The sequence below is a fragment of the Galleria mellonella genome, unplaced genomic scaffold (genome assembly GCF_026898425.1).
Source record: "Galleria mellonella isolate WM207_F2 unplaced genomic scaffold, CSIRO_AGI_GalMel_v1 utg165, whole genome shotgun sequence".
NCBI lineage: Eukaryota > Metazoa > Arthropoda > Insecta > Lepidoptera > Pyralidae > Galleria > Galleria mellonella.
The window spans coordinates 1,452,464-1,476,844 of NW_026442009.1; the positions used below are offsets into that span (position 1 = coordinate 1,452,464).

At 31.2% G+C, this 24,381-nt stretch overlaps 3 protein-coding genes across 16 annotated transcripts in view; 2 read left to right on the forward strand and 1 right to left on the reverse strand.

Moving 5' to 3' along the window:
- The first annotated feature begins 1,840 nt into the window (after positions 1-1,840).
- Positions 1,841-11,242, forward strand: LOC113518938 (lysozyme-like). Of its 3 annotated transcripts, XR_008252586.1 has the most exons (4): positions 1,841-1,855; positions 2,202-2,401; positions 5,563-6,388; positions 8,333-8,471. XR_008252586.1 is itself a non-coding variant. In XM_052892740.1 (3 exons), the coding sequence occupies exons 1-3, from the start codon at positions 7,682-7,684 to the stop codon at positions 9,243-9,245; spliced, it is 432 nt and encodes a 143-aa protein (XP_052748700.1). In that variant the 5' UTR covers positions 7,576-7,681; the 3' UTR covers positions 9,246-11,242. The 3 variants fall into 3 exon arrangements, 2 of the variants coding, with proteins under 2 accessions (XP_052748699.1, XP_052748700.1); XM_052892740.1 differs by lacking the exons at positions 1,841-1,855; positions 2,202-2,401; positions 5,563-6,388 and adding exons at positions 7,576-7,814; positions 9,106-11,242 and having other exon boundaries at positions 8,333-8,491; XM_052892739.1 differs by lacking the exons at positions 1,841-1,855; positions 8,333-8,471 and having other exon boundaries at positions 2,239-2,401; positions 5,563-6,480.
- A 45-nt stretch (positions 11,243-11,287) lies between these two features.
- LOC113519078 (uncharacterized) lies at positions 11,288-15,102 on the reverse strand. Its single transcript, XM_026904134.3, has 5 exons — positions 14,745-15,102; positions 13,731-13,990; positions 13,167-13,388; positions 12,617-12,828; positions 11,288-11,556 (listed from the first exon to the last, which is right to left on the reverse strand). Exons 1-5 carry the CDS (start codon positions 14,812-14,814, stop codon positions 11,493-11,495), a joined length of 828 nt encoding a protein of 275 aa, XP_026759935.2. The 5' UTR covers positions 14,815-15,102; the 3' UTR covers positions 11,288-11,492.
- Positions 15,103-16,518: 1,416 nt separating this feature from the next.
- Positions 16,519-24,381, forward strand: part of LOC113519076 (protein lap4-like) — a 95,895-nt gene continuing 88,032 nt past the window's right edge. For 6 of the 12 annotated variants that reach the window (XM_052892701.1, XM_052892707.1, XM_052892704.1 and 3 more), the window contains exons 1-2: positions 16,519-16,865; positions 20,798-20,915. In XM_052892701.1, the coding sequence (XP_052748661.1) occupies positions 16,707-16,865; positions 20,798-20,915 (277 nt within the window). In that variant the 5' untranslated portion in view covers positions 16,519-16,706. The remainder of the gene's footprint in view (positions 16,866-20,797; positions 20,916-24,381) is intronic. The other 6 variants (XM_052892705.1, XM_052892709.1, XM_052892710.1 and 3 more) reach the window with 1 other exon arrangement.

A 24,381-nucleotide genomic window follows, 5' to 3' on the forward strand; every position in this document is an offset into this window, starting at 1 on the left:
AGAGGGTGGGGTTGTTGATATCCTGGATGAGGCGGATATCCCGGTTGTGGCTGATACTCTGGATGCGGGTAACCCGGGTAGGCACCAGGTGGAGGGCCGTAAGGATATCCGTGTGGCGGTGGGGGTGGTTGCTCAACTACCACCGGTGGATGGTGTACAACGACAGTCTGTGGAGGTTGCTGCTGTTGTCCGCAGGCGTTCGGGCACAGGCAAGGTATGAGACAGCAGGCACTCAGTGCCATGCAACAAGGATTGCAACACACGTCGCAGTCGCCGCAGTCAAATGAGAAGCACAAGCCCATACTCGCGTTATATCTTTTCTAAAACGAATAAATATTTGATGTGAGCAACCCCTCTTTAAACCTTAGATCTTAAATGTAATTAAATAGTTACTACAATCGTTATTTTCACAAAATCAAAATGGTGGAATGATGTCGCTGTAACAAATTTATCATACACCGACGAGAATTATCTATTGATAAAATGATAAAGTTATTTATTAGTCACGTAAGTGTTACACTCATTATAAGTATTTTTAAATATGAGGTATTTTAAGGAAACATCGTACATGGAGTCATAGTATTAAGTACTATAATGACTTATTTATCAAGTATGACAAACAATTCTCCAAAAATAATTTCATATAAAACAAACAAACTATAATATCACCTAGTCCCCAAACTAAAATGTGCTAGAAGAACAGAAACCAAAGAGATTACAGCATGTGGTACTTCAAAAAAGATGTAAAGAGGTTTCATAGGCTACGGTAAACGCTTACCATCAGGTGGGCCGTATGTTTGTATATCACCTTAATTGTATAAAAAAAACGCCTAGACCCGAGCAAAATTTATAAAATTTCCCTTAATAAATTAGACAACTAAAGATCGAAAAAATGTTATTCAATGCAGAAATAATTATCAAAATCGATTCAGTATTAGCAAAGATGTCGCGTAACATACACATAAAAAACACAAAATAATTTAGATAGAACCTACTTCTCTTGATAGTTTTAATAATTCTTTCTCTATGACATCTTTAAATTAAATTTATTTTTATTGTTTATAGTCCTAAATTATTTGTTATTTACGTTAACGACTACAGAATAATGTTTAAAGTAAAATAATAAATAAATACCGATTCGACCCAACATTATACAAAAACAGTGGATTATAAGGCACTCACCTAATTACCCAGGTATCTATTTAACACTAACAGCTACAGTCTTCCTATTTATTCTTAGCGATGCGACACAACGTCACTATTATTTGCATGCACGGTAAATGTAAGGCGCATCTCTAAAGCAATATTACATGACTGTCACCTTATTTGTTATTTTTGTTATATTGCAATATTATATAGAATTATTTTAAATATTATCTAGGGTTAGTGGACGACCAGTTATTATGTTAGAAAACACCTGTTTAATATTCAATTAAAAAACTGACCTTGATGGAACGTAGTCAAGTAGAAAACATTAAGTTGATTAAATAGAGTACAATATATACATAGAGAAAACTCAATATACGAGTTGTAAACACACAAATTACACTATGAATGAGTCAAGAACGATCGCTACGGCTTGTCATACTGGTTGGGAAAACTTCTATGACGCGGCGTCGAGACGCCTGCGCATTACGCGATAGTTTTAATGTTTTTCTTTCATACAGTCTTACAGGAATGAAAGAGACAGGTAGTTAGTGGCGGTCTGTCTACGTCACTGTGAAAAACAAGAGCGCATTCAACTAGCCTTGTTGAGTCAGGCATACCGCGACAATTGCAAAGAAAAAATAAGGTCGTTTGATTAAACACGAACTAGTGGTTTTGATCATGCAATGGTCGAGTTTAATACTATAAGGTCACTTTCATGTTATTAAAACAAATTCATACTCTTGAACCACAAAAAAAAAAACGTAAAAAGTTTGCGATCAACAGGTGTTCAATGCATATTTAGGCACATTTAATGATGTTAATAATTTTTTTCTGTTTAAACAAAAGAAAGTCTATTTTATTGTAAATAAAAGATGTTGAAAGTCATATAATAAATTTTATTATAATAATCAATAGATTTATAAAATTATAAATGAACATTATTATACAGACTTCCTCTTTTTCTTCATGCTTGCTTTAATACCAGCTATGACCAGAATCAGCTTTCCTGCTGTTTCTATACTACTCTACTCGACTTTGTGCATTTTCCTCAGACAAAGCAGGTCTTCGTTTACGATGTCAGCCAGCATTTCGTGGGACGGCCAAGAATGCTAGTGCCATCTGTTTGTACATTGAACATTTGTGATTAACGTAATCTGCTGGTTTCCACGTAACTTAGCCATGGCAAACGGTTTTCTTGCTTTGCATATCAAGACTGCCATGAATGTGTTCATTACGTACGCCATCAAATCGTGTAAGTTCAGACGTCTAGCTTAGTATTTGCATCTCAGCAATGTGGACACCTGTATATGCCGTGAAATATAAGCCATGTCTCGTCATGATAACTTATACAAGAGCACTCGCTGTCACCTACAGATATCAAAACCACCTAAATATCACGGAATATACCGTAACGCCCTAAATACACTTAATGAATTGCTAATCCCGTAATTTAGGTTATGTTATTATGTCTTCTTACCATGTAATTTTACTAACATATCTCAACCCTTCAAACCGAAACACCGTTATTCAAGTACAGCTGCTTCTTGGTAAGAGCATGAGTGGTACAGAGGACAGAGATACCCAAATAGTCGTCCCCAATAATGGTGATAATTAAGTAAATAGAACGATCGACTAATGATCCAGGCACTCTGAAATTTAATGTCTCCTAAACTTTAAATGCAGCCCTCGTGTGAGGTCTCACATTTAAAAAATCGTGAGTAGTATAGTAACAGGACCGATTTTGGCCCTGATTACTTACTACCTGATTACTACTACGTATCTAGAAAATTTTTTATAGCGCCTCTCCAAAGTGAATAAAAAATTACCAACGCCGAATTTGATTGACTCTTTACTATTATATATTCCCGATGATGTCGCTCCTGGAGCCACCCGACCAATCTTCCTTTACCGGTGCATATTCCTGATGATGCCGTTCCTGGTGCTACCCGACGAATCTGTATAACTAAGACCTTATGCTTATATTCTAACTTTCAAACCGAAACACGGCCTATAATCGTACACTATATAGAGTTGCTTGATAATAAGTGTAACACGAGAAGCAAAGGTATAGAAGCAATCGATATTTCGAAAAAAAATTCACTTTTGTATGTATATGTTTACACAGCAGAAAGGTACTAACGTTGTGGTGAATATACATATATGACATAACGAGGCTTTCCATAGAAACCACTGAGTAAAGCTACCGTCATAGCATTTAACGTAACGTAATATAACTCAGGCTGTTTATATTTTATACTTTTTTATTAATAGATGATAATGGAATGGTAACTCCTCCTGCGCTAACGGTATACGCTGGTGGGGCACGATAGGTGAAAATAAAGAAATAGTGAGGGATGATAGGTGAGAATGAATGACAGATCAGTTAGCCCATCGTGATGAATACCTATCTGGAATTCACCAAGATGGTTTCCAGGAGGGACCACGTGGAGGTCGACCTGACAGGGTATATTGCTAGCAATGGGACTGGTAGTCCACATTACTAGCAATATCTCCCCCCCCCCTATATTTTATACTAGCTGACCCGCAAACTTCGTACCGCCTAACAGTCGATTCTTTAATTTTTTTAATATTTAATCGACTATTCCGGATGCCGCGTCAGCTAGTTAAATAAAAAAAAATAAAAAAAGAACTTGATAAGTCAATAATTACATTATGTTAAAAAATATAAATTCTAAAACCCGTGCCACGTCACTCAATGGTTTTGCTTTTCCAGAACCTTTCCGCTAACACTTGAACTTTATGGTATGGTATTAAAATTCAAATTGACTTTTAAATATTATTACGAATCGTTTGTATGGGAGTATAGAAAATTGTTATTTTTAGACTTTTTCAGACAATTTTATAAAATTTTCTCTCCATAAGAACCAGCCTCGTATTTAAAGGAATATTCTAAAAAAGGAATTACCGAAATCGGTTCAGCTGTTCTCGAAATTTGCACTTAGCAACACATTCAGCGATTCATTTTTATATTATAGAAGTTGGAATGCGTTTTTTACATGGTATTAATCTTTGAGGGGTTTTTCGCCTATCAGTCTCTTTAGGTATTAAAATATTATAACTGAGAACACTTTAAGAGTGACCAGTTGCGGAAGTTTGGCTAAAAACTCACGGCGACTGCAGTCAAGGTCAAATTGTAAGTAGCGGTATATTTTTCAGGGTTCCGTAGTAAAAAGTTAAACCGTAATATCTACTCTTTTGTTATTATGTCACAGTGATTTCCTTTAGATATTATTATTATTATTTAAGTTTTTCATTCTTTAGACTTAAAACATTTGTTGAGGTTTGCAAACTTAGACTTTTTTTATGCAACTTAGAATGGCAAATAAACTGACAACCCACCTGATGGAAAGTGATAATCGTCGCCTATAGACATGAGCAGTATTATGGATATAACAAAGTATACTGTTTCGCCCCCCCATGCGTTGCCATTCCTGAGGACTCGGGTGTTATTCTTCTATACTCCGTAAATTCAGTGCCATATCCCACCCTTCAAACCGAAACATAGCCATGCAAATACAACTGCTTCACGTTAGAAACACTAATAAGATAGAGGTTAGACTTACGGGCTTATTACACCAAGTAATTTTAAGAGTTTCTGATTTCTTTTAGAGATTATTATTATTTACTTTCAAACTTCTCAGCTTTTAGAGCTAAATAAGCTTTTCAACGTATACCGTCTTTAAAAAAAAAACGTTCATGCTCACTTTTTTACTTTTTCCGAGTAATAAGTACCTACTTTATATTAATTTCTTGTATAATATAGTATTTGTTATAGTATATGTGTAAGTATATTTGTTATTTATATATATTTATTCGTCTATATATGTAATTTTAGTATGTATGCATATCAATAACTACTAGTACCGCATTCGAGTATTCTGACAATTCCCTATGATTGACTGGGAGAAAATGCTTTTAGCATTAAGTCCGCCATGTACACATTTATGTACTAATGAATAAATAAATAAATACCACACTTACGGGTTCATGACCAAGAAAGTATAGTGTGTATGTTTTGTATAGAAGGTAATGTATGTGTATGGCGTATTATTATTTATTATTATTATTAGCCTTATACTCGTAGTCTCGTAGCGCTAACATTTTGCATACCTATAGATAAGGTAGTTATACCCACTATATTATAAAGATATCTAATTAATTGTAAAATTAAACATAAAAGAGTGGATGAAAAGAACATGCGTAGTGAAGTGTTTGCAAACACGGGAGATGCAGCTGAAAAAGATGCATTTGTACACAGTTCGCTTATTATTAATAACTAATTTATACATATATATATATATATATATATATATATATATATATATATATATATAAATCAATGCGTTACGATGATGTTTATACCTAATCTCTGTTATCTAAATCTTATCTTAGAGATACGTCACACTCAATCAATGCCAAGAGCTCATTCTGCGACAGTCAACTAACGAAACCATGTAACATGGTATAAAGCGGAGCTATTACGTGATGAGTTTTGAGGAATATCCGTTGGTTGCTTTAGCCGAAACAACGAAAGATTACGTGAAACAAGTAAGAATCGAAGACGCGCAGCCGTCAAGCAGTGACTGCAAACCCCAAGAGAAAACAATAAAAAATTATGAAGAGAAAAGCCAAAATCCGTTGCTGCGAAGACTACCGAGCTTTCAAACAAAGCTGAGACCAAACATTGGAAAAATTCGGCACAGTTTACAGAAAATAAATTGTTTTAAAGGCGCTGATGAAGATGAAGAAGAACAGGCACCCATGATGGATATACCAAGACGCAAAAGCATCGATATTGGTGTTGGCTTAGCGCGGCGGATGTCATTATTCATTTTTACAAGGAAAACAGTTTGTGTGCACCCGTATCATCCTTATACGCCCGCACAAACCACCAGGAAAATATACTGGTCTACGGAGGAAAAGAATTAGAAATATCTACTTAGGTTACTTGACCCTGACATGTTTTATGGCCGGAGTGTAATTACTACACCATATATGTTACTATCAGAAATGACTATTTTCGTATTCTTTACGCAAGAACCAAAGTGAAATTAATATAAAAATAATAATCTAGATTGGTTAAAAAGATGATCCATGCATAATATCAATAGATAACAAATTTGGTTTTTTGTATGAAATGCTAAAGGAGACTGAGAAAAAGTGTTACGAAAATTGAGAGATAGAGTCACAAACTAATTGGTGATATTTTAGAAGACAGGTAATTATGCCTGACACTTTAAATAAAAGGTTATTGGTACCTAATGTTATTGTGATGTAATAGGCTTCAAAATAAATAATGAACTAAATTTATGCAGATTTTTTATTTTTTTATTTTACATATCTTATTTTTAAACTAAGTATAACATACTCAAGTATTCTATTTAAATAGACCATAGCAGCAAAAAGACTATATAGGAGAGATTATTTTAAACTGTGGTTTGGTAACAGATAAATTAATAATGCCTTATTTTATTTCTTATATGGTGCGCTTATGTTATAATATAGATAATTTAGGATAAATCCATCCACTCATACCAAAATAAACACCGTGTCAGTGGTAGGTGAGTCTTACTTGGCATCCTTTCTTTATTGGAGAGTGAGACGTAAGAACGGATTTCATCTCTATATGATTAATATTACACTTCTTTAAAAAAAACTATTTGCTTTTTCCTTTCTTATTCGAGCAACCAAGGAATAAAATCCTGAGGGTTTTCAAGGCTAGAGTATCTATTTGATTCTGTGTGCAAAATTAAACGGTCATTTTCACTTGTTCCTACCAACTTCCCCTTAGGAAGTTAAGTGGAATTATTTCTCCACCTGATAGGAATAAATAGATTAGATGTGTAGAAATTTATTAAGAGTACAAAAAGGATACCTAATTATATTAATAGATATATGTATATCTATGCAGATATCCATTCAAAACCACAGTGCAAGGAGTATATCGCCGTAAATGAATTTTCATTTATTTCTACTAATAGAGATAAGTGAAAAAAATCCTCTCTTACTCTTATTTCACTTGTAAGTGTATTTTGTGTGTATGTCACTCAATTTGTTCACTAATTCTAAACCAATTTTGTAATCACTAGTGTTTACTTTGTTCGTAACATATTGCTTGACATACAGATAAAAATACAGTCGAATTAAGGGTCCCTGCATTTGAAAATTACCTAAAAATATTGTTTACCCACGAACAAGCAATGACCCACATCTTGAAAGATAGGTTAGTTTTAACTTGTTCAACTTTACTACCCACTTCATGGAAAGTGCGCCGTCAGCTTGTTTGCTAATATAAGTTGGATAAAAAAATTAACAACATAATAACATTATAACAAAAAAAGAAACTGGTAATTATTAAACGAATCGTCAATTTATTGACGAAAATCAACAGGTTTCAACAATCGCCATTTAAATATAAGTACGTTACGGATTGTAATCCTTGACATAAATTACCTACTAGGAACGTACGACCAGTCAGTTAGTTTTATAAGCTCAAGAAAAACAATACAAAATGTATAAAAATATTGTTACCGCGATAATTAGTATGATTTCAATATGTCAAGCTCTAAACAAAACCTTCACGCAATGTGAACTGGCTATAGAACTTAAAACACAAGGATTTCCTGAGAATCAGCTAAAAGACTGTAAGTTTTAATAATATTTCACTTTTAAAATTATGCAAAGCGGTCCATGAAATTCGAAGCCATCAGAGTAAAAATTCGCTTTATGTACTTCAAATAATTTTAAATTATACAAAAAAAAATTAACTTCATTTGTGGCAAAACCAGTTATTTTGATTTCAAAATTAAACTATAAACCGATTTTGATAAAATTCTATGGGATCAATGTACAAATATTTAGATAAAACAATAATTTTCCAAAATAGTTAATAAATAATGAAATTAAAGAGGTAACAAACATAATAGCAATGATAAAATACTGAAGCATATAATAGAACTAAGATGGCAATGCATCATCGTTAGCACTACCACCATGGGCATTCATGTACGTATATATAGGTGTTGAGGTGTAAAATTTTTCGTCAAGCAAGTCATCTCATCTGTTTATTTGAAATATATCAAGTTGCAGGATTGTTAGTTAGTCTGGTTACTTGTTTATATGAAATAGAATCAGGAGGTTTTTGATTTTGTGGTATTTTTAGGGGTGTGTATAGTAGAAGCGGAAAGCTCCCGTCACACATTTGCGATTGGTGGACCAGACGAAGACGGATCCTTCGACTATGGACTCTTTCAAATCAACGATCGTTACTGGTGTAACAACGGTAGCAACCCTGGGAAAGGATGCAACGTTAGATGTAGAGGTATACCCATTATATTTACATGGCTTAAATACTTACTCGCCATACTTATAAAACTAGATTGTTTAGTTACTAATAAAATTATATAGTCTTTCTCTATGGATTTGATACAAACTATGATTGATATATTCAGATACCTATAGATTGTCTAATGTTAACATGGCACGTCCCTTAAACTATTACTTCAGTGTGTGTGTGACCATAAATAGACGTGATACTCCATTTGTTTTTGTGAGGGAAAGTTTTCAGTAGTGGTCTGGATAGCTTCTTGGTCGAAACTTTGTAAACATTTTTAGTCACATATTTTATATTCTTTGAATTTTTATTGCAATGCGTGAGTAAAGCTTTGCAAATGACAAAATATATGATGTAAATGGCCGTGTCTTTTGATTGCGTTAACTTGCAAGTTTGATGTTTTCGTAGCTTCAAGAAATTGTAGCTTGAGTATTTAATATTAATTTCAGTTTGATAGCCCCATATGTTCTTGAAAAAAAAGTTCTTGACAGACTGACAAACAAATGAAAAACAAAGTGATCCTATAAGGATTCCGTTTTTCCTTTTGATACGGAAGTCCAAAATGAACAAAATTTTAAATATGTATTTGTTATTTTTGACAGATCTTCTAAGCGACGATATCACCACAGCATCGATATGTGCCAAAACGATTTACAAACAACAAAATTTTAGCGCTTGGCTCGGATGGGTGAACGAATGCCATCACCATATGCTACCAAATCTCAATTGTAAAGGATTGTGAAATCAAAATCGATAATAGTAATAATATTTATTATTCTCCACAACATACATATTTCATATTCTAACAGAACTTTATTACTTTACAATAAAAAACCAAAATTAGTTTTATAACAAAAAGCAAACTACAACTTTTAGGTATTATATTTATTTATGAGCATAATAAACTATTTTACGAAAAAAAGTAAAGTGAATATCACACTAATAACATATATATTATGTATACATAACAAATACAAAATTTAGAACAATCTATTAGCTTATTTCTAATTGTTGTGCCGTTCATTATTTTATTTAACAATATTTTATTAATAAAAAATATATTTAAGTGTGTATATCAATTGTCTAGTATCTATAAAATAAGCTCGGCTTAGTTTAGGACTAGATGACGCTATGAAATGTAGGTATATTGCATTTTTTATATATGGACGTCTGCTGCTAAAGAAAGAGGTGTTTAAAGCTTTAAATTTGATAATTAAATTAATAATTCCAAGTGAAAGAACAATTTTAACTTCTAACTATTAAGTTGCATGGCTGAAAACTACTCGCTAAACTGGGCTATGGAGTCAATGACATTTTGCTTCATTATATCACTGGGTAGAGTAAAAAATTACAATATATAAAATAGTTGCGTACACTATTCGACTAAACTACATGTCTAAGTATGATTTCATTTCTTTTGAATCTGCTCGAGTGACTGTTATATCCCAATCCCAAAGTATTCCTGTGAGAAATATAGCACAGATAGCGCTATATTTACTAAATAGTAGAAAGATACTATTATTTAGTGATAGATTTTTTAGAATGGGTTTAGTAATTCCAGAGATTATTCCTCACAAATAAATCAAATCTATAAAATAGCAATATTACACTAGACACGGTCATGTATTTGTACAGTACATATATTGAGAAAATTAACAATATCACTAAATAAAAATATGAAAAAATATAATTATTGCATATTATATTGTTTAACAAAAAAAAATGCTATTACTTATGAAATTAAATTGCAAAGTTAATATGTTATAGGTAAACATTATTTTTTCTTTAACACAAATGTTATGGACATAAAGCTAATGATTTTAATACAGTAATATGTAAGTATTATAATAAAATAAAGAATAATCGTAGTTTCACATTTTATTTGCAAGTTTCTTATTTATTTTTTAATGGATTGATATAATACAGATACATATAATTATTGGAAATAATGACATAAATAATTGTAGAAAATTACACCGAGTTAAACACGAAACTGTTATTTATAAATACCAACATACAAAATTGATTGATACGTTATATATTTTACCTGTAGAATAATACAATCAATATTATATGCAATAGTTATAATATTATATTATATATACTTAAATAAAATGATAACAAAATATCTATAAAAGATAATAAAATACAATCACAACATGTTTCATTAATGTAATACAATTTCTGAAGAGAAATTCATAAAAATATACGAGATTCATAATAATTATCACAATATTATTTAGACTTAGACTATGTCATAGTAAAATTAAATTTGATTAAAATTATATGACGACAATAGTTTAGCAGTTCAACACACCAAACACCTTCTGATAGTTGCAGATTTTTTCTTATATGTCTCTTATATCAGTTTTTTTGTACTTGTAGTACAAACTACATAATTGGGGGCTAGATGGTGTGACATAAGTTTAAGGATAATTAACTATCATATAATTATAAATAATAGTCATTGTGCTTAAATTAATAATTGAAGTGTACAAAAAAATACTCTTTAAGGTAAGCAATACTGCTGTTTTAGTAATACTTTCTTGATACCTGTTAAATTATATCAGTAATTTATATTTTTCTTTTATAATAGTTTAGGATTTTAATAAATACATATTATAAAACAATGAAGTAGATCTACTTCATTGTTTTATAATATGTATTTATTATTTCATTTGTATTTTATATCGTCATAGTCATAGAATACTGACGGATCTTTATATGGTAATCTTTGTCAGATCCGTCAGTATTCTACGACTATGACAATGTTTAATTTTATTGTTTTATTAAATCTGACTGCTGTAAAATATGACATCAATAATTTTAATTATAATTTTTACATTCAATTTATAGTTCAACTATATTAAAATCATGTTTACATGAATAAATAAAATTATTACAGCCTGTTAAACACAAATATATCTATAATAAAATTACTAATAGCTAGGAAACATAGATGCAGTAAATGTGTTGTTGTTAATACTTCTTAATTCTTTCCAATCTCCTTGGTTCTAAGTGTTGCAGCTTCAATAGCATTGATTAATGTTGCCCTAAAAATGACATAAATTTTGATCTTATATACATAATTTAGTATTAAATCTGTTACTAAACTTTTAGTTTAACCCTTCTTTGCATAATGGTGAAAATTTCCATCATAACATTGAATGCCCAAAAATTATATAAAAGGACAAATTCACTTAAAGTTGATCGTGTCTGGATTTGATTGACCTTTTCAATGTCCACTACAGAAAAATAAATATAGCTGTCAAATTTATTTTTTTAACCATTTTTCCTTTAATTTTGAACATGAATTAATATCACCTTGATTTATTTCACCAATAAAAAAATTATGCAAAGAAGGGTTAAATGTAATAAAGATATCAAGACAGAACAGTGATACTTAATTACCGTAAATACAATTAAAAGAAAATCTACTCCTTTTTTAAGGTTTAAAAATATTAAGATGTTCAATATGCAATTCTTACTAAAATAATAAATGTAAAAGTGAGTTTGTTTGTTTATTACCTTATAGCATCTTAACGGCTTAACTAATCAGTCTGAAATTTGGTGTACACATACAATATGGAATGGAGAAGGTATAAATTATTTTTTATCACGCCCAGAAAACATATCACAGTTACGCGGACGAACTAACAGGTAAAAGCTAGTGTGAAATAAAATAAACAATACTGATGAAATTAGTTATAGACATTTGATACCTAACGTAGAAAAAACTCTATCTTTATTATTACTATTAAAAACAAGCCATTAACTAACAATGGCAAGTAAACATGATTGTTTACTTAGGTTGCTCTCCAATGTTTATTTTTATTATAAAGGGTATTGCAAACAATCAATAAAGTGGATTGCCCTTATGGAAAGTGGCAAGTATTATCTACAGCACCATTAGACATCACAGTATATAGTGTTACGCCCATGATATTTTATCATATCATCATTTATTTTAGCATCAGTGCCTAACATACACTACTATTGCCGATATTCCTTAGCCCTGTGATGTTATACTTTTAATTATACTGTAATTTCATTGTCATCCAAAATATTCAAACTGAAACATTAGCACGCCAGAATAGATACTTTGCACATTACCTTAACTTGCCATCCTCTAGAGCGGTAACTCCACATATAGTAGAACCACCAGGGGAGCATACTTCATCTTTGAGCAGGCCAGGGTGCTTCCCAGACTGTACCACCATTTTACCGCTGCCAGCCACCATTTGGGCAGCTAAACGTATTGCTATTGCTCTTGGTACACCTTGTTTTACCGCTCCATCTGCCAGTGCTTCTATTGCTATGTACATCTGAAATAAAAAAGCATAACACATTACTGAAAGGTAATAAAAATAGTCACAAAAAAAATTAAAATACATAAACATGTGTAAAATAAGTAATTGCAAAAAAATCATAAAAAAAAACCTATAAAAAACTAAGTAGTAATCTAGTAACATACAGATAGTTCATTATAACAAAATATAATAATATATAATTAAATTGTAACTATAAGTACTTGTATACCTTATTTATTATTAAACTTTAATAATTATTAGGTTTACCTAACAATTAATATAGCTTAAATTTAAAATTTGTGTTGAAATAAATGCTATTAATAAATTATTTTTTTAAAGTAATATATACTTACAAAAGCAGGACCACAAGCAGTCAAGGCACCAAGAGGATCTATTAAGGATTCTGGCACTTTTTCACTAATACCACAGTTATTTATTAGTTTTTCTAATATTTCACATTGTGCTAAAGTAACCCCTTGACCAGGTGTGTACAAACATGCGCCTGCACCGACACTCATTGGAGTATTAGGCATTATGCGTATGACACCCACATTTTGTGATAACACTGCTAATTCCTGAAATATAATATAGTTTTAGAAGATTAAATATTTATAAATATTGCTCGACTGCCATCTCAATCACCATCTCCATCAATCACTATTGGTAGAGTATAATAAACACAGTTACTAGTAATATTGGTAACTGTATTTCAAATTAAAAAATGAATTTAAAATGAATTTACTTTTAGATTTTACTAGAAATCGAAAAGGTTTTATTGCAAATTTTAATTTTTCTGTTAGAAAGAAATAATATGTGAGTTTATAAATAAATTGTTAATAGTTCAAATGCCCATACTTCGCAAATCATATTTTATTTGTGAGATAATATGTACTTTTTAAATATGATTCTCAACAAACCTTCTGTAATCGATCAATAGTAATTCCAGCTAGCATAGAAATAAACAACACATTCTTAAGGGATAAATTTTTTGTTAAATCAGACTGGCATTCTTTAACAGCAGTTGATAACATTCCAGGCTTTACACCTAAAAATATGATGTCACAATTGCAGAATACTTCACTGTTTTGAGTAGTAACATTAGTACCCCATTCACTCCAGTGTTTCAAATTCTTCAAATTGGGTCCTGACACCCAGATTTTCGAAACGGGGTGTGCATCTGTAAAAAAATAATTGTTTATGAAAATAAGAGTAAATATCATTTCGTAATGGGTTATAAAAGGGAAAATACCTCTTTTATGCACCCATCAGGTAGGGTAGTATCATGTAGGATTACTGTTGTATATATTGAAGTGGGTAATATAGGAAATTGGTAGTAGCACTGACCAGTATTAAGCAATGCCAGGATCAGGATAAGTATTAAGGAAAACCAGGACTAGGATTTTAGTTACTTACACTAGTTAATATTAGTCAGTTAGCAAGTTCAGTTAATGTTCATAGTATCTAAGACAACAAGGGTAATCAGTCATTTTTTATTCTATTATTTTTTTTATTTTACATTGACAAGCGCTACTGGGATGCATATCACCTGCCATTGAACCAAGGAGGTTCTTAACAGTGGGTACTTTTATACCTTGTTAAATATTAATGTGTCTATGGTGGAATTCATTATAAAAAAGAAGAAAATATTAAAGTTTACTAATATAGAGAGACTCAATATCGACATTACATAAACTAATTCAAAATGCACTGCAGATTTTATTTTGTAATATCATATATTTAGGGACATATTAGTTCTTCGAGACAATCAGCTTTCATCATAATAATATGACATTTTTTCGATTGACTGTTATGAGTGATATTAATTGGATTATATGGAGTTAAAAGCTGTTTCATGTAATACGTCTAATGTTAATGGTATCCACTGACGGTTAAAACTATTAATCATGATATAAACAGTAATCTGCACTAACCGTTTTCAACGATTCCTCTGGCAATAGCAGTGGACATATTGCCGCCACCAATAAATCCTAAATTGTACATTTTTATTAAAGTTCACTGCCAGTTAAGAAACTATTTAAATTTCTATATTTAGTGCGAGTTTTGCTCTAATATTATATAATTTAAAAATATGAATGCCTTTTTAAGTCAATGATTGAAGAAAATCTTATTATTGGAAATTATACAAGATCAAGATAGTAATTAATGTAATTATGAGAAAATCGTAAAAATATGGAATTGATTTGGTTATAAATTTGAAAAATTTGCTTAATTTTATAATCAATTATCAAACCACAGATTAGTGAAATCATCAAACCCAAAGAATATATAACTAAGGGACTAACTAATAGAGAAGGCACTTCAGACAAGCCACGTAATACGGTTTGATCAGGAATTCAATCTACACAAAAATTTTCCTTTTCTTGTTATGTTGGTCAGCCTGATTTTCTAAATTCAAACGAATAGAGTTATATTATACTAGTTTGATAATAGAAACACGAATCATATGCTAAAAGAAATGTATAAATTTTATATCAAATTGTTTAATCCGATGATTATTTTTTTAGCAAAAATAAAACAAAAGATAACATTCTTAAATATATTTATTATTTTATACAATATTACCTTGATATCTCCATTTCGTAATATTATTTATAGTAAACACAAGTTTTCAACAATTCCCATAATATCTAGTTCTAGAGAAGACCTCGTAATAGAGTTAATATTAATTATATGTAGCCGTAATTCCCATGTTAAAATAAAAAGATATATATAATGTTTAAAACTGTTAACAAATAGTTTAAATGGCAGCTATTTGTATGACATTTGTTAATATTTTTGTTAGTTAATTTAACACTATAATTGTGATTTCATCATTGAACTAAACGTTGGCATGATGTTTTCTGACCAAATCAATACATCATAAAACTAGTACGGAAATTATGTATGGTTGATCAAGCCAACATTAGCATTGTCATCACAGATTACAGATAATATTTGTCAATCGCTTATGTCACTATTAGCGTCAGTGCACACTGCAACGGGTCCAATAACTCTATACATGGTCATCACCCTCTAACAGAATTCATATCAAATTCAAGCTAATTATAATAGAGGTCGTCATTGGTCGAAAGGAAGTAAAAGAAAATCGTCTAATAGCACTAAACTGCTATAATATATATCTAGTTAGTGATGATTAATTATTAATTGCAATACATGAATTCCGTGTGATAAATATGTATGTACGAAATTCTTCTTTCCCATATTATTAAGAGTACTATAAATTAATAATTTTATTGAATGTTTAAAAATTTAAAATAGGTGAGATTCGAGTGGAGAATTAATTGACAGGACATATTCCTGCAGAATTATATTAGGTATATTGGTATAACAATTTTATTGTTGAAAGTTTCACTCGTGTCACAGTTGATCATAATTAAGAATCACGAATTGATCTTGAAACTAATTTAACTTTCTCAACCTAATTATACGTAAGTTAAACCGGTAGTTTTTACATTAAAATTAAAACAGTATAACAGTTGCTAAAAGATCAAATACAGTTGTAATAAAATGTTATTTTTACAAGTAGTTTGATTTTATTAAAACATCACGGCTAATTTGTTTTATAGACTTAGTACAATGTACTTCTTTGTTCTATACATTTATTTTCTACCAATTTGGTATAGTAGATTTTGATAGGAATCTACTGTACTTTTTTTTTATAAAGAATAGTACGAAAATAATTCTATTTTGGTAACACTGACAGTTTGTGGCTTCTATTTCTAGGGTGAGGTGCAAGTTACAATTTTTGGATTATTTTCATTATCAATAACATTTTACAATGACGAAATAGTGTTAGATACTTGAAAGTGCTCAAATATGTGTCGTTATAGTGGTTTATTTAATTATAGTTTGTTTGAAGTGTAGTGTCCAACATGTTTCGATGTATACCTTTGTTCAAATGTAATCGCCAAGTGGAATGTGTAGACAAGCGGCATTGCTCGTTGCCAACAGTGCCTGAAGACATATTGCGATATTCCAGGAGTTTGGAAGAACTTTTTTTGGATGCCAATCATATACGGGACCTGCCGAAGGTAAGTTTTGCAGTAACCTACAAGAGACTCAAATTCGCTCGTGGGCGTTCACCTTATCACTTCGTTGTAAATATCATCAATTCATTTTGCTCTGATTGGGTATGCTTATTTATTTTAAATTCCGTTATTTAAAAACACAGTACTATGTTCATCAAACGATAAAAATGTAATTTACAAATTGTCATTTCTAATGATTTGTTTATCATTATATTTTTATCTGTTTCATTTATTTACAAATTCGTTATTCGCTTCAAAATTGTTGATGAAAACAATTTTAGACAAGTCCGAGATTATTTTTTCACAAAATTTGCCTTATAATTTGATAACAAAATGTAATCTGTAATTCTAGTGAATATTTAAAGCTTTAATACTTCCATTACTATCCAATATGCCAATATCCTAATTAAACAATAATGATTAGTTATTGCAATATCTTAATTATTAATCTAGTATAATTGCAACTGAATATAAGTCTTGGCAAGCTTTAGACAAACCAAAATAAAACAATTGTTAGAATTTGGGTCTCCTGGAATCTTGCAAGTTAGGTTTAATGCTATGGGCAAACGACACAGAACTTGTTTAATGTTAATATGTACTTGATGAGTCATAAATGGTTAGTTTAACTGTCGTGTGTGGCATTTTTTTTAATTTACATGTCACACCACATTCTCAATGGTCATAAACACCACAACAAATCATTTAATTAACTAACAAAATGTGTTATTTATTTAAAATTGAACCACATTTTATTACAACAAGGTTAATTTTGAACAGTCATTAAAGATAGTATTTTAGTAATTGATACCTCCTGGACCTCACTTATTTTCTGGAATAGATTAGACATCAGCTATTGGCATGATATGATAATATTTAAGATCATTTTCACTGGAAGCCTGACCTCTTGAAAAGATATCATATTCTTAGATATGTTTTCACTTAAAGCTGAGAGCCCCACTGCTGATTATGGTTGGACACCAGGTGATTCTGTGGTGGACCAGGCCATCCAGTCCCCCTTAAATATACCTATTTAGGCCAACTGACTTGCATTCACTCTCGCCTATTATTTTCCATTGGTACCCCACCAGTGTATACTGATAGTGCAGGCAGAGTCACCATTCCATTTTCATTAAAAATATATATATGTGGGTGTTTCTAAATTAAAAACTAAAAAACTGAGCAACTCATTGTCTCTGACCAATATTATATAAAAAATGAGGAATGAAAAATTTTTCAGCACCTCAAGTCCTGTTAGTGTTAAAAAATTATATCTGTTTTTTTTTTTCAGTTTTTTTTTGTGAGCAAGCAGATGAAAACGTGTCATGTAGAAATAATTCTCTCCTTTGAGAATCCATTTCCATATTTGATAAAACTGATATATGGTTCTAAATAGTTGAATAGTCATCATTATTTTGTTACAATAAAGTAAATAATCATCCACCCTGATGTGGAAGTACTTTGTGTTTCAAGAAGTATATTTATTTAAGTATATTTTTTCAGGCTTAAAGAATCATATTTATTATAAATGATCTAATAGCCATTTTGGTATTCTTTGGAATTTATGGAAATGATTCTGAATTAAAGGAAAAAGGTCAAGAAATACAAAGTGCTGACATATAAAAATTTTTATTTTACTCATGGCTTTGTATAAGTGGATTATGAAAGTAGGAAAATGAATTAAACATACAACTTCTAATTCATACATTTATCACATTTTAATTCTGGAATATATCTGTAATGACTGGATCCTATATTCTACAATAGTTTTTGTGAGGTGGGGAAACAAAGATACAGATAAACAAATAGTCCCCATTGCTAACAGTGTATAACGATAGCGCCGGCAGGATAACCATGCCATTAATTACCCATTAAAAAAAACTTATTTTTTTGGACAAGCAAAATATAGACTGTTAGAATAAACTTTGAAACCTATTAGATGATAGATTTTACTGTTAGTTTTCTGCTGACAAAGTTTGTATTATGCTGTAATATCCCATTAAGGTGGATTTCTACCCATTAGAGAAGGATGTTGGCCATTAAATAGATAAATTATTAGTATTATGGCTAGGCTCTATTTTAAAAGTTATAACACTCATGATAGAATTTCTGCCATGAATATTATTCATCTTAGTTAAGTCTGAGCACTGTTCTCAATAGAAATAATCTTTATTTCCTATTACCTACCAAATATTGTTATTACTACTATTATAAATGTGAAATTTTGCTAACATGTTTTAATGTTTGCATGTTTGTTACTTAATCAAAATTTTATACATGGGCACTTTTTTATAAAAACAAGGAATTTTCCGAAGTTACTAGGTACATGGAATAACGATTTCTGCATAGGCAAAGTTGCGGGAAACTGATAGTCTAATATAACTTATTTAATTGGTCCTTTTGCTATTAGAACAACTTTGGATTAGCATAATAAATGATCCCAGATGATTTGGGTTATGGGTATTTTGTATGTTCTAAGAATAATGAAGACGATATAGATATTGATAGACGGGTAATGAAATTAAAATGAAAATAAATTAGTTTATTTGCATTAAATAGCCTTTAAATTATTACAAAAGCCACTTGGCACCTTTTTTTTTGGCACCTGTTTAATTGCCTTAAGGGATGTAGTCATGCATATATTTAAATTTTATAAAAAAAGATAAATAATCTGGTCTCGTATAGGATAATAAGAATAAAACAATGTCTTGTTTTTGACTTCTACTGGTTCGTATATACTCTTCGAACGCTAGAGTTGGTGCACGGAATACAATACTTTTGATAAAAACGAACGACCTTTTTACTGGGGTGACCTATTTATCCTTAATGACAAGCGGGCGGGGATTATTAGTAATGGGAACTAGCTGTTCCATTGCTAGCGATGTATCCTGTTAGGACTACCTTAATACTATTAGAAACTTTCGTGGTTATTTCTTATGGTTTCGTTATATCAAGTGACTTGAGCGTAGGCGGAGTCATCATTTGGTTTTTACCTATTTTAAAAATCTTTTTATTATCACGCTTATAACCACTTTTGTTTTATTTTTAAAAAGTTATCTACCAACTAATCACTGACATCAACAAATAAATAAACGATATGGTAATATAAACAACAACATAACATCAATTAATTCAGCGTAATACAACTTATTTTCTATTATTCAATAATCTTACGCTGGCTGTACAAAATACAAAAAATCGATAAATCCACAAATACAATAGTTTGTTTTCTTGTATAGCTACTAACTGCTACTAGTAAATGGTTATCAGCAGTTTACATTTTTATGGTTAAATTTTAGTAGAAGGAGTCAAGTAAAGTCAAACACTATTTAATGATGTATTTATGCTTTATCAATTTAGATAAGTGATAAAGTAATTACTTTTTCTTAGTTTATTTTGTTATTTAGGAATAGACTTTTCCGAATATTGTCTTAAGATAATGAGAATAATATTACCTAAAATATACTAGTTATGCCCGCGACTTTGTTTAAGTAACCAGGGGGTCTACCATGAAATGTAATTCTGAATTTTCGGACTTAATATCGTGTTTTGTTCATACCGAAGTCGTCCCAGTAAATCGAGCTTGCCACTTCGTTTGTTATAAATCCTACTTTAAAAGTCCAAAAGGAACGATATTTTAACTTTTTTAATATTTATAAATGGTATGTATCATGTACTTTTAACATCAAATTTGTGTTTCGTTCGGCCTCGAAATTTCAAAAAACATTTCTTGGTAGACTCTCAGAATTAAGAGTAACGTATGTTTACGTAAAATATATATTAGTTGAGGTGTTAAAATGACAAGGCAAGATATAATAAATACAATTTTAATGAAATATCATAAATTTATTGATCCAAATTTGAACAGTGCTCATGAATAAAGGTGTTCTTAACACATGTTTAAAACATTTTAATAATTTTTTTCTCTGTTGTTTCAGAATTTCTTCAGACTACATCGGTTAAGAAGATTAGGTCTTAGTGATAATGAAATACACAAACTTCCACCAGATATACAAAATTTTGAAAATTTAGTCGAGCTAGATGTCTCTCGAAATGGTGAGTAGATTCCTGTTTAATTAATGTGTACTATGCATTCTAGTTATTTCAAATTTTCAAGAAATTTTATCATATAAGTACGTAACAACTGTTAATTGTTATCATAAGTTCACTGATGGGCATTATTAAATTGAATTATAATTTGATAAATCACTAATGCATGCCCGCCCACGGGCACTTTCAAATCACGTAAGCAATTTATAATTAGATCATTATCTAATTTAAGAGACCATATTTAATAAAGTTACAAGTAAAATTAAAACGATATTATAATAATCAGTTTCTTTGTGATAAAATCTATAAGGATAATAAGGATCTTATCGATAAAGTATAAATTTATTTTTATGTACTTATAACTAGAGGGAGACATTGTACGAGCCGTTTGCTTGGGCACCTCTGTCTCATTCGTGTTTCTTCCGTGAAGCAGTTGTGTTAGCATAGCTGTATTTCGGTTTGGAAGGTGGGATATGGCAGTAAATTTACAGGGTACAGAGGAATAACACTGAGTCCTCAGGAATGGCAACGCATGGACCGAAACAGTATATTCTGTTATGTTCATGGAACTGCTCATATCTATAGGCGACAGTTACCGCTTTCCATTAGGTAGGCCGTCAGCATGTTTGCCATTCTAAGTTGAATAAAAAAAAATTGTAAAATGGACAGTAAATAGTAAATACAACGCCGAAATGGACTAATGTAGAGTGAATTGTCATAACTTTAAGGTCAACTAGTGGCTCTTATGCTTTTTTTTATAGAATCTCGTTTTTTATAAGCCTGTAATATCTTTCTAAGTAGGTTAAATACCTATTTTAATATATCATTTATAAATAATGCAATGCACATATCATGTTTGAAGGTCTGTTAGAGGTATTTTAGATTATTGATAAATGGCTTATAGAGCAATGACAACGAAGTTTCTATGTGTCAAGTAGAATGAAGATTATAATTTGGAAATATAGTTACGAATAATAAGTACTTTTTAACTAACTTAAATTTTGTGTATGTTAAGATACATATATACATACATGAATATTCCGATGCAATGAGTTGAAAATTATTTTTAAATATGTTTGTTATACTCCTAATAATATATTCATATATTAAGATGACTTTGATTTTTACTATGTACTAACTGAATCTATGAAGTCTCGTTCTATGCTGTCTCGTATAAAATGTAGTTGATCGTATATGGTATTGGCATTTTTCAATGGCAGATTCCAGTGTATTATGCGGAGTTGACTGTGGCAGTCTTTATTGTCTACATGATATTTTTCAAAATTGATATTTCAAAATCCTCAAAAATATTGTTCTCGGCTCGTCTAATTTTATTAAGTGGCTTCAAAAAGAAGGAGGATCTTAATTCGTTTGTATTTTTTAGCATGTACTTGTGTTACGCAATATTTTCCCTATTATGAACCTATTCTGATAATAAATTTTGCAATCAATAGTGACTTACGAGGTCTGTCCGGAAAGTTCTAAAAGTGTTCTGGAATGCGAGAAAGAGGAGTGGGGAGGCCAGGTAAGCGCAGGACCCCTTCCTTATGTCCCTAACAATGCTTCAGTTCTGGTCTGATCGTACTGGCTTGTCACGCCATCTGTGGCATCTTAACGAAACCCCGTCGGCATGGAGCCCGCTTCCGTTGAAGAGCAGCGCGTCGTAATCAAGTTTCTCTCGAAACTCGGCAAGAATGGCCGTGAAATTTTTGCCGATCTCAGAACAGTTTATGGGGATGATGCTGTGAAGGAACCAACCGTCCACAAGTGGCTAAAAAGATTCAGAGAGGGCCGAGACAATGTTGATTTTTTTCGATGTTCGGGGGATTGTCCATATTCGTTAGGCCAGACAGTTGATGGAAAATTCTACGTCGATGTTCTCAGACGCCTCAAAGCTCGTGTGGCACGAGTTCGTCCAGAATTGGCGCGAGAGGGGCGTTGGATTCTTCACCACGACAATGCCCCTGCCCACACCTCTCTTGTTGTCCGTGAGTTTTTGAGTAAAAATTCCATTACGGTGACCGAACACCCCCCCTATTCGCCGGATTTGGCCCCGTGTGACTTCTTCTTGTTCCCAAAAACCAAATTGGTACTTCGGGGGGGGCATTTGGGGGACATAAATGAGATAAAAAAAGCTACGACGGAGCTGAGAAACCTACAACCAGAGGACTTTCAAGGAGCCTTCTCACAGTGGAAACGGCGTTGGCACATTGCATTATGACTTTGAAGGGGATAAAATTGATTTACCTGAATAATTGTAAAATAAAATTTTTAAAAAACTTTTATTACTTTCTCGTATACTTGTGTTTGGTTTCCAGTTATTATTAAAAATACACTGTATAATATCGTTTATTCATTGCAATTTTAAAGTTTCGTGTTGTCAACGCAAATAATTTGTATATATTTTTTCAATTGGCTTTGTCCCAGCCTATATTCTTGACTTCTGTATACGATATGACACTTATTTTTTATTTGACCTATCTAATTATTTCTTCGTTTTTCTGATAGGGTGGCTAGTAATGGGGTTGTTAGACCCATTATTAACATTCTCTTCCTCCCCTGATGCTCCGAGTTGTACACACGAACATTGAAGAAAACATTGGTCTAGATTATTAGGAAAATATGTATGTATTCGTACCTATATAAAAAAATTTAGGATCAAGGATAGTTCGATCGGTATGTCAAAAGTAAAAACCGGATATTCGTGACACATTCCTATAGTTTGCCGAAAAGGCGTTGAACCATACAAGGGTTTGGAATTGATATAATTATTTATTTTTTATTCTGTACGCGTGGTACAAGCTGAATCGCTGATCCGACAATCCTATTACCGCGCGCACGTACATCATGCCAGGCGCGTATTGTGATTGATACACCGTAAGTGTTCAGTACAAATACAGATATACAATACATATGTGTGTTTAATATATTTTCCACGTATTTATTTGTTGCCACTAACTGCCTGGTTTTCAATCGAATCAAACATTCGACTGGGAAGAACGTTGGTATTTTAGGGATATTTAATTCGACCTGTAATCAAGATACATACTTTTTTAAAAGATTTAACGTTACGTGTTTTCGTATATCTAAACTAATATTAAAAGAGGCTTGACTTCTTTTAACTAATTTTCAATTCTTTTATGTATAGAAAGTTTTATGTAATATAATAATTATTAGGAAATATGTTTGTATGTGTATTTTATGAAAAACGAAAACAGTGAAATCGGCATGGTTTGCTATTTTACTAAGCAATTAAAAGTCACTAAATTTGGACATAGATACAAAGTTAAATAAAATCCAATCATCATTTTAATATTCCTCGATCAGTCATGTGGTTCGACTAGACATAGAAATAAGTTACCTCTTATTTTTCCGTGGGTGTCGTAAGTGGACTTAATGTTAGAGGGATGGGCAGCTGCGTCCCTCTTTAAATATTACCAAAGCCTAATTGTAGTTGCCAATTCGTCTGTCA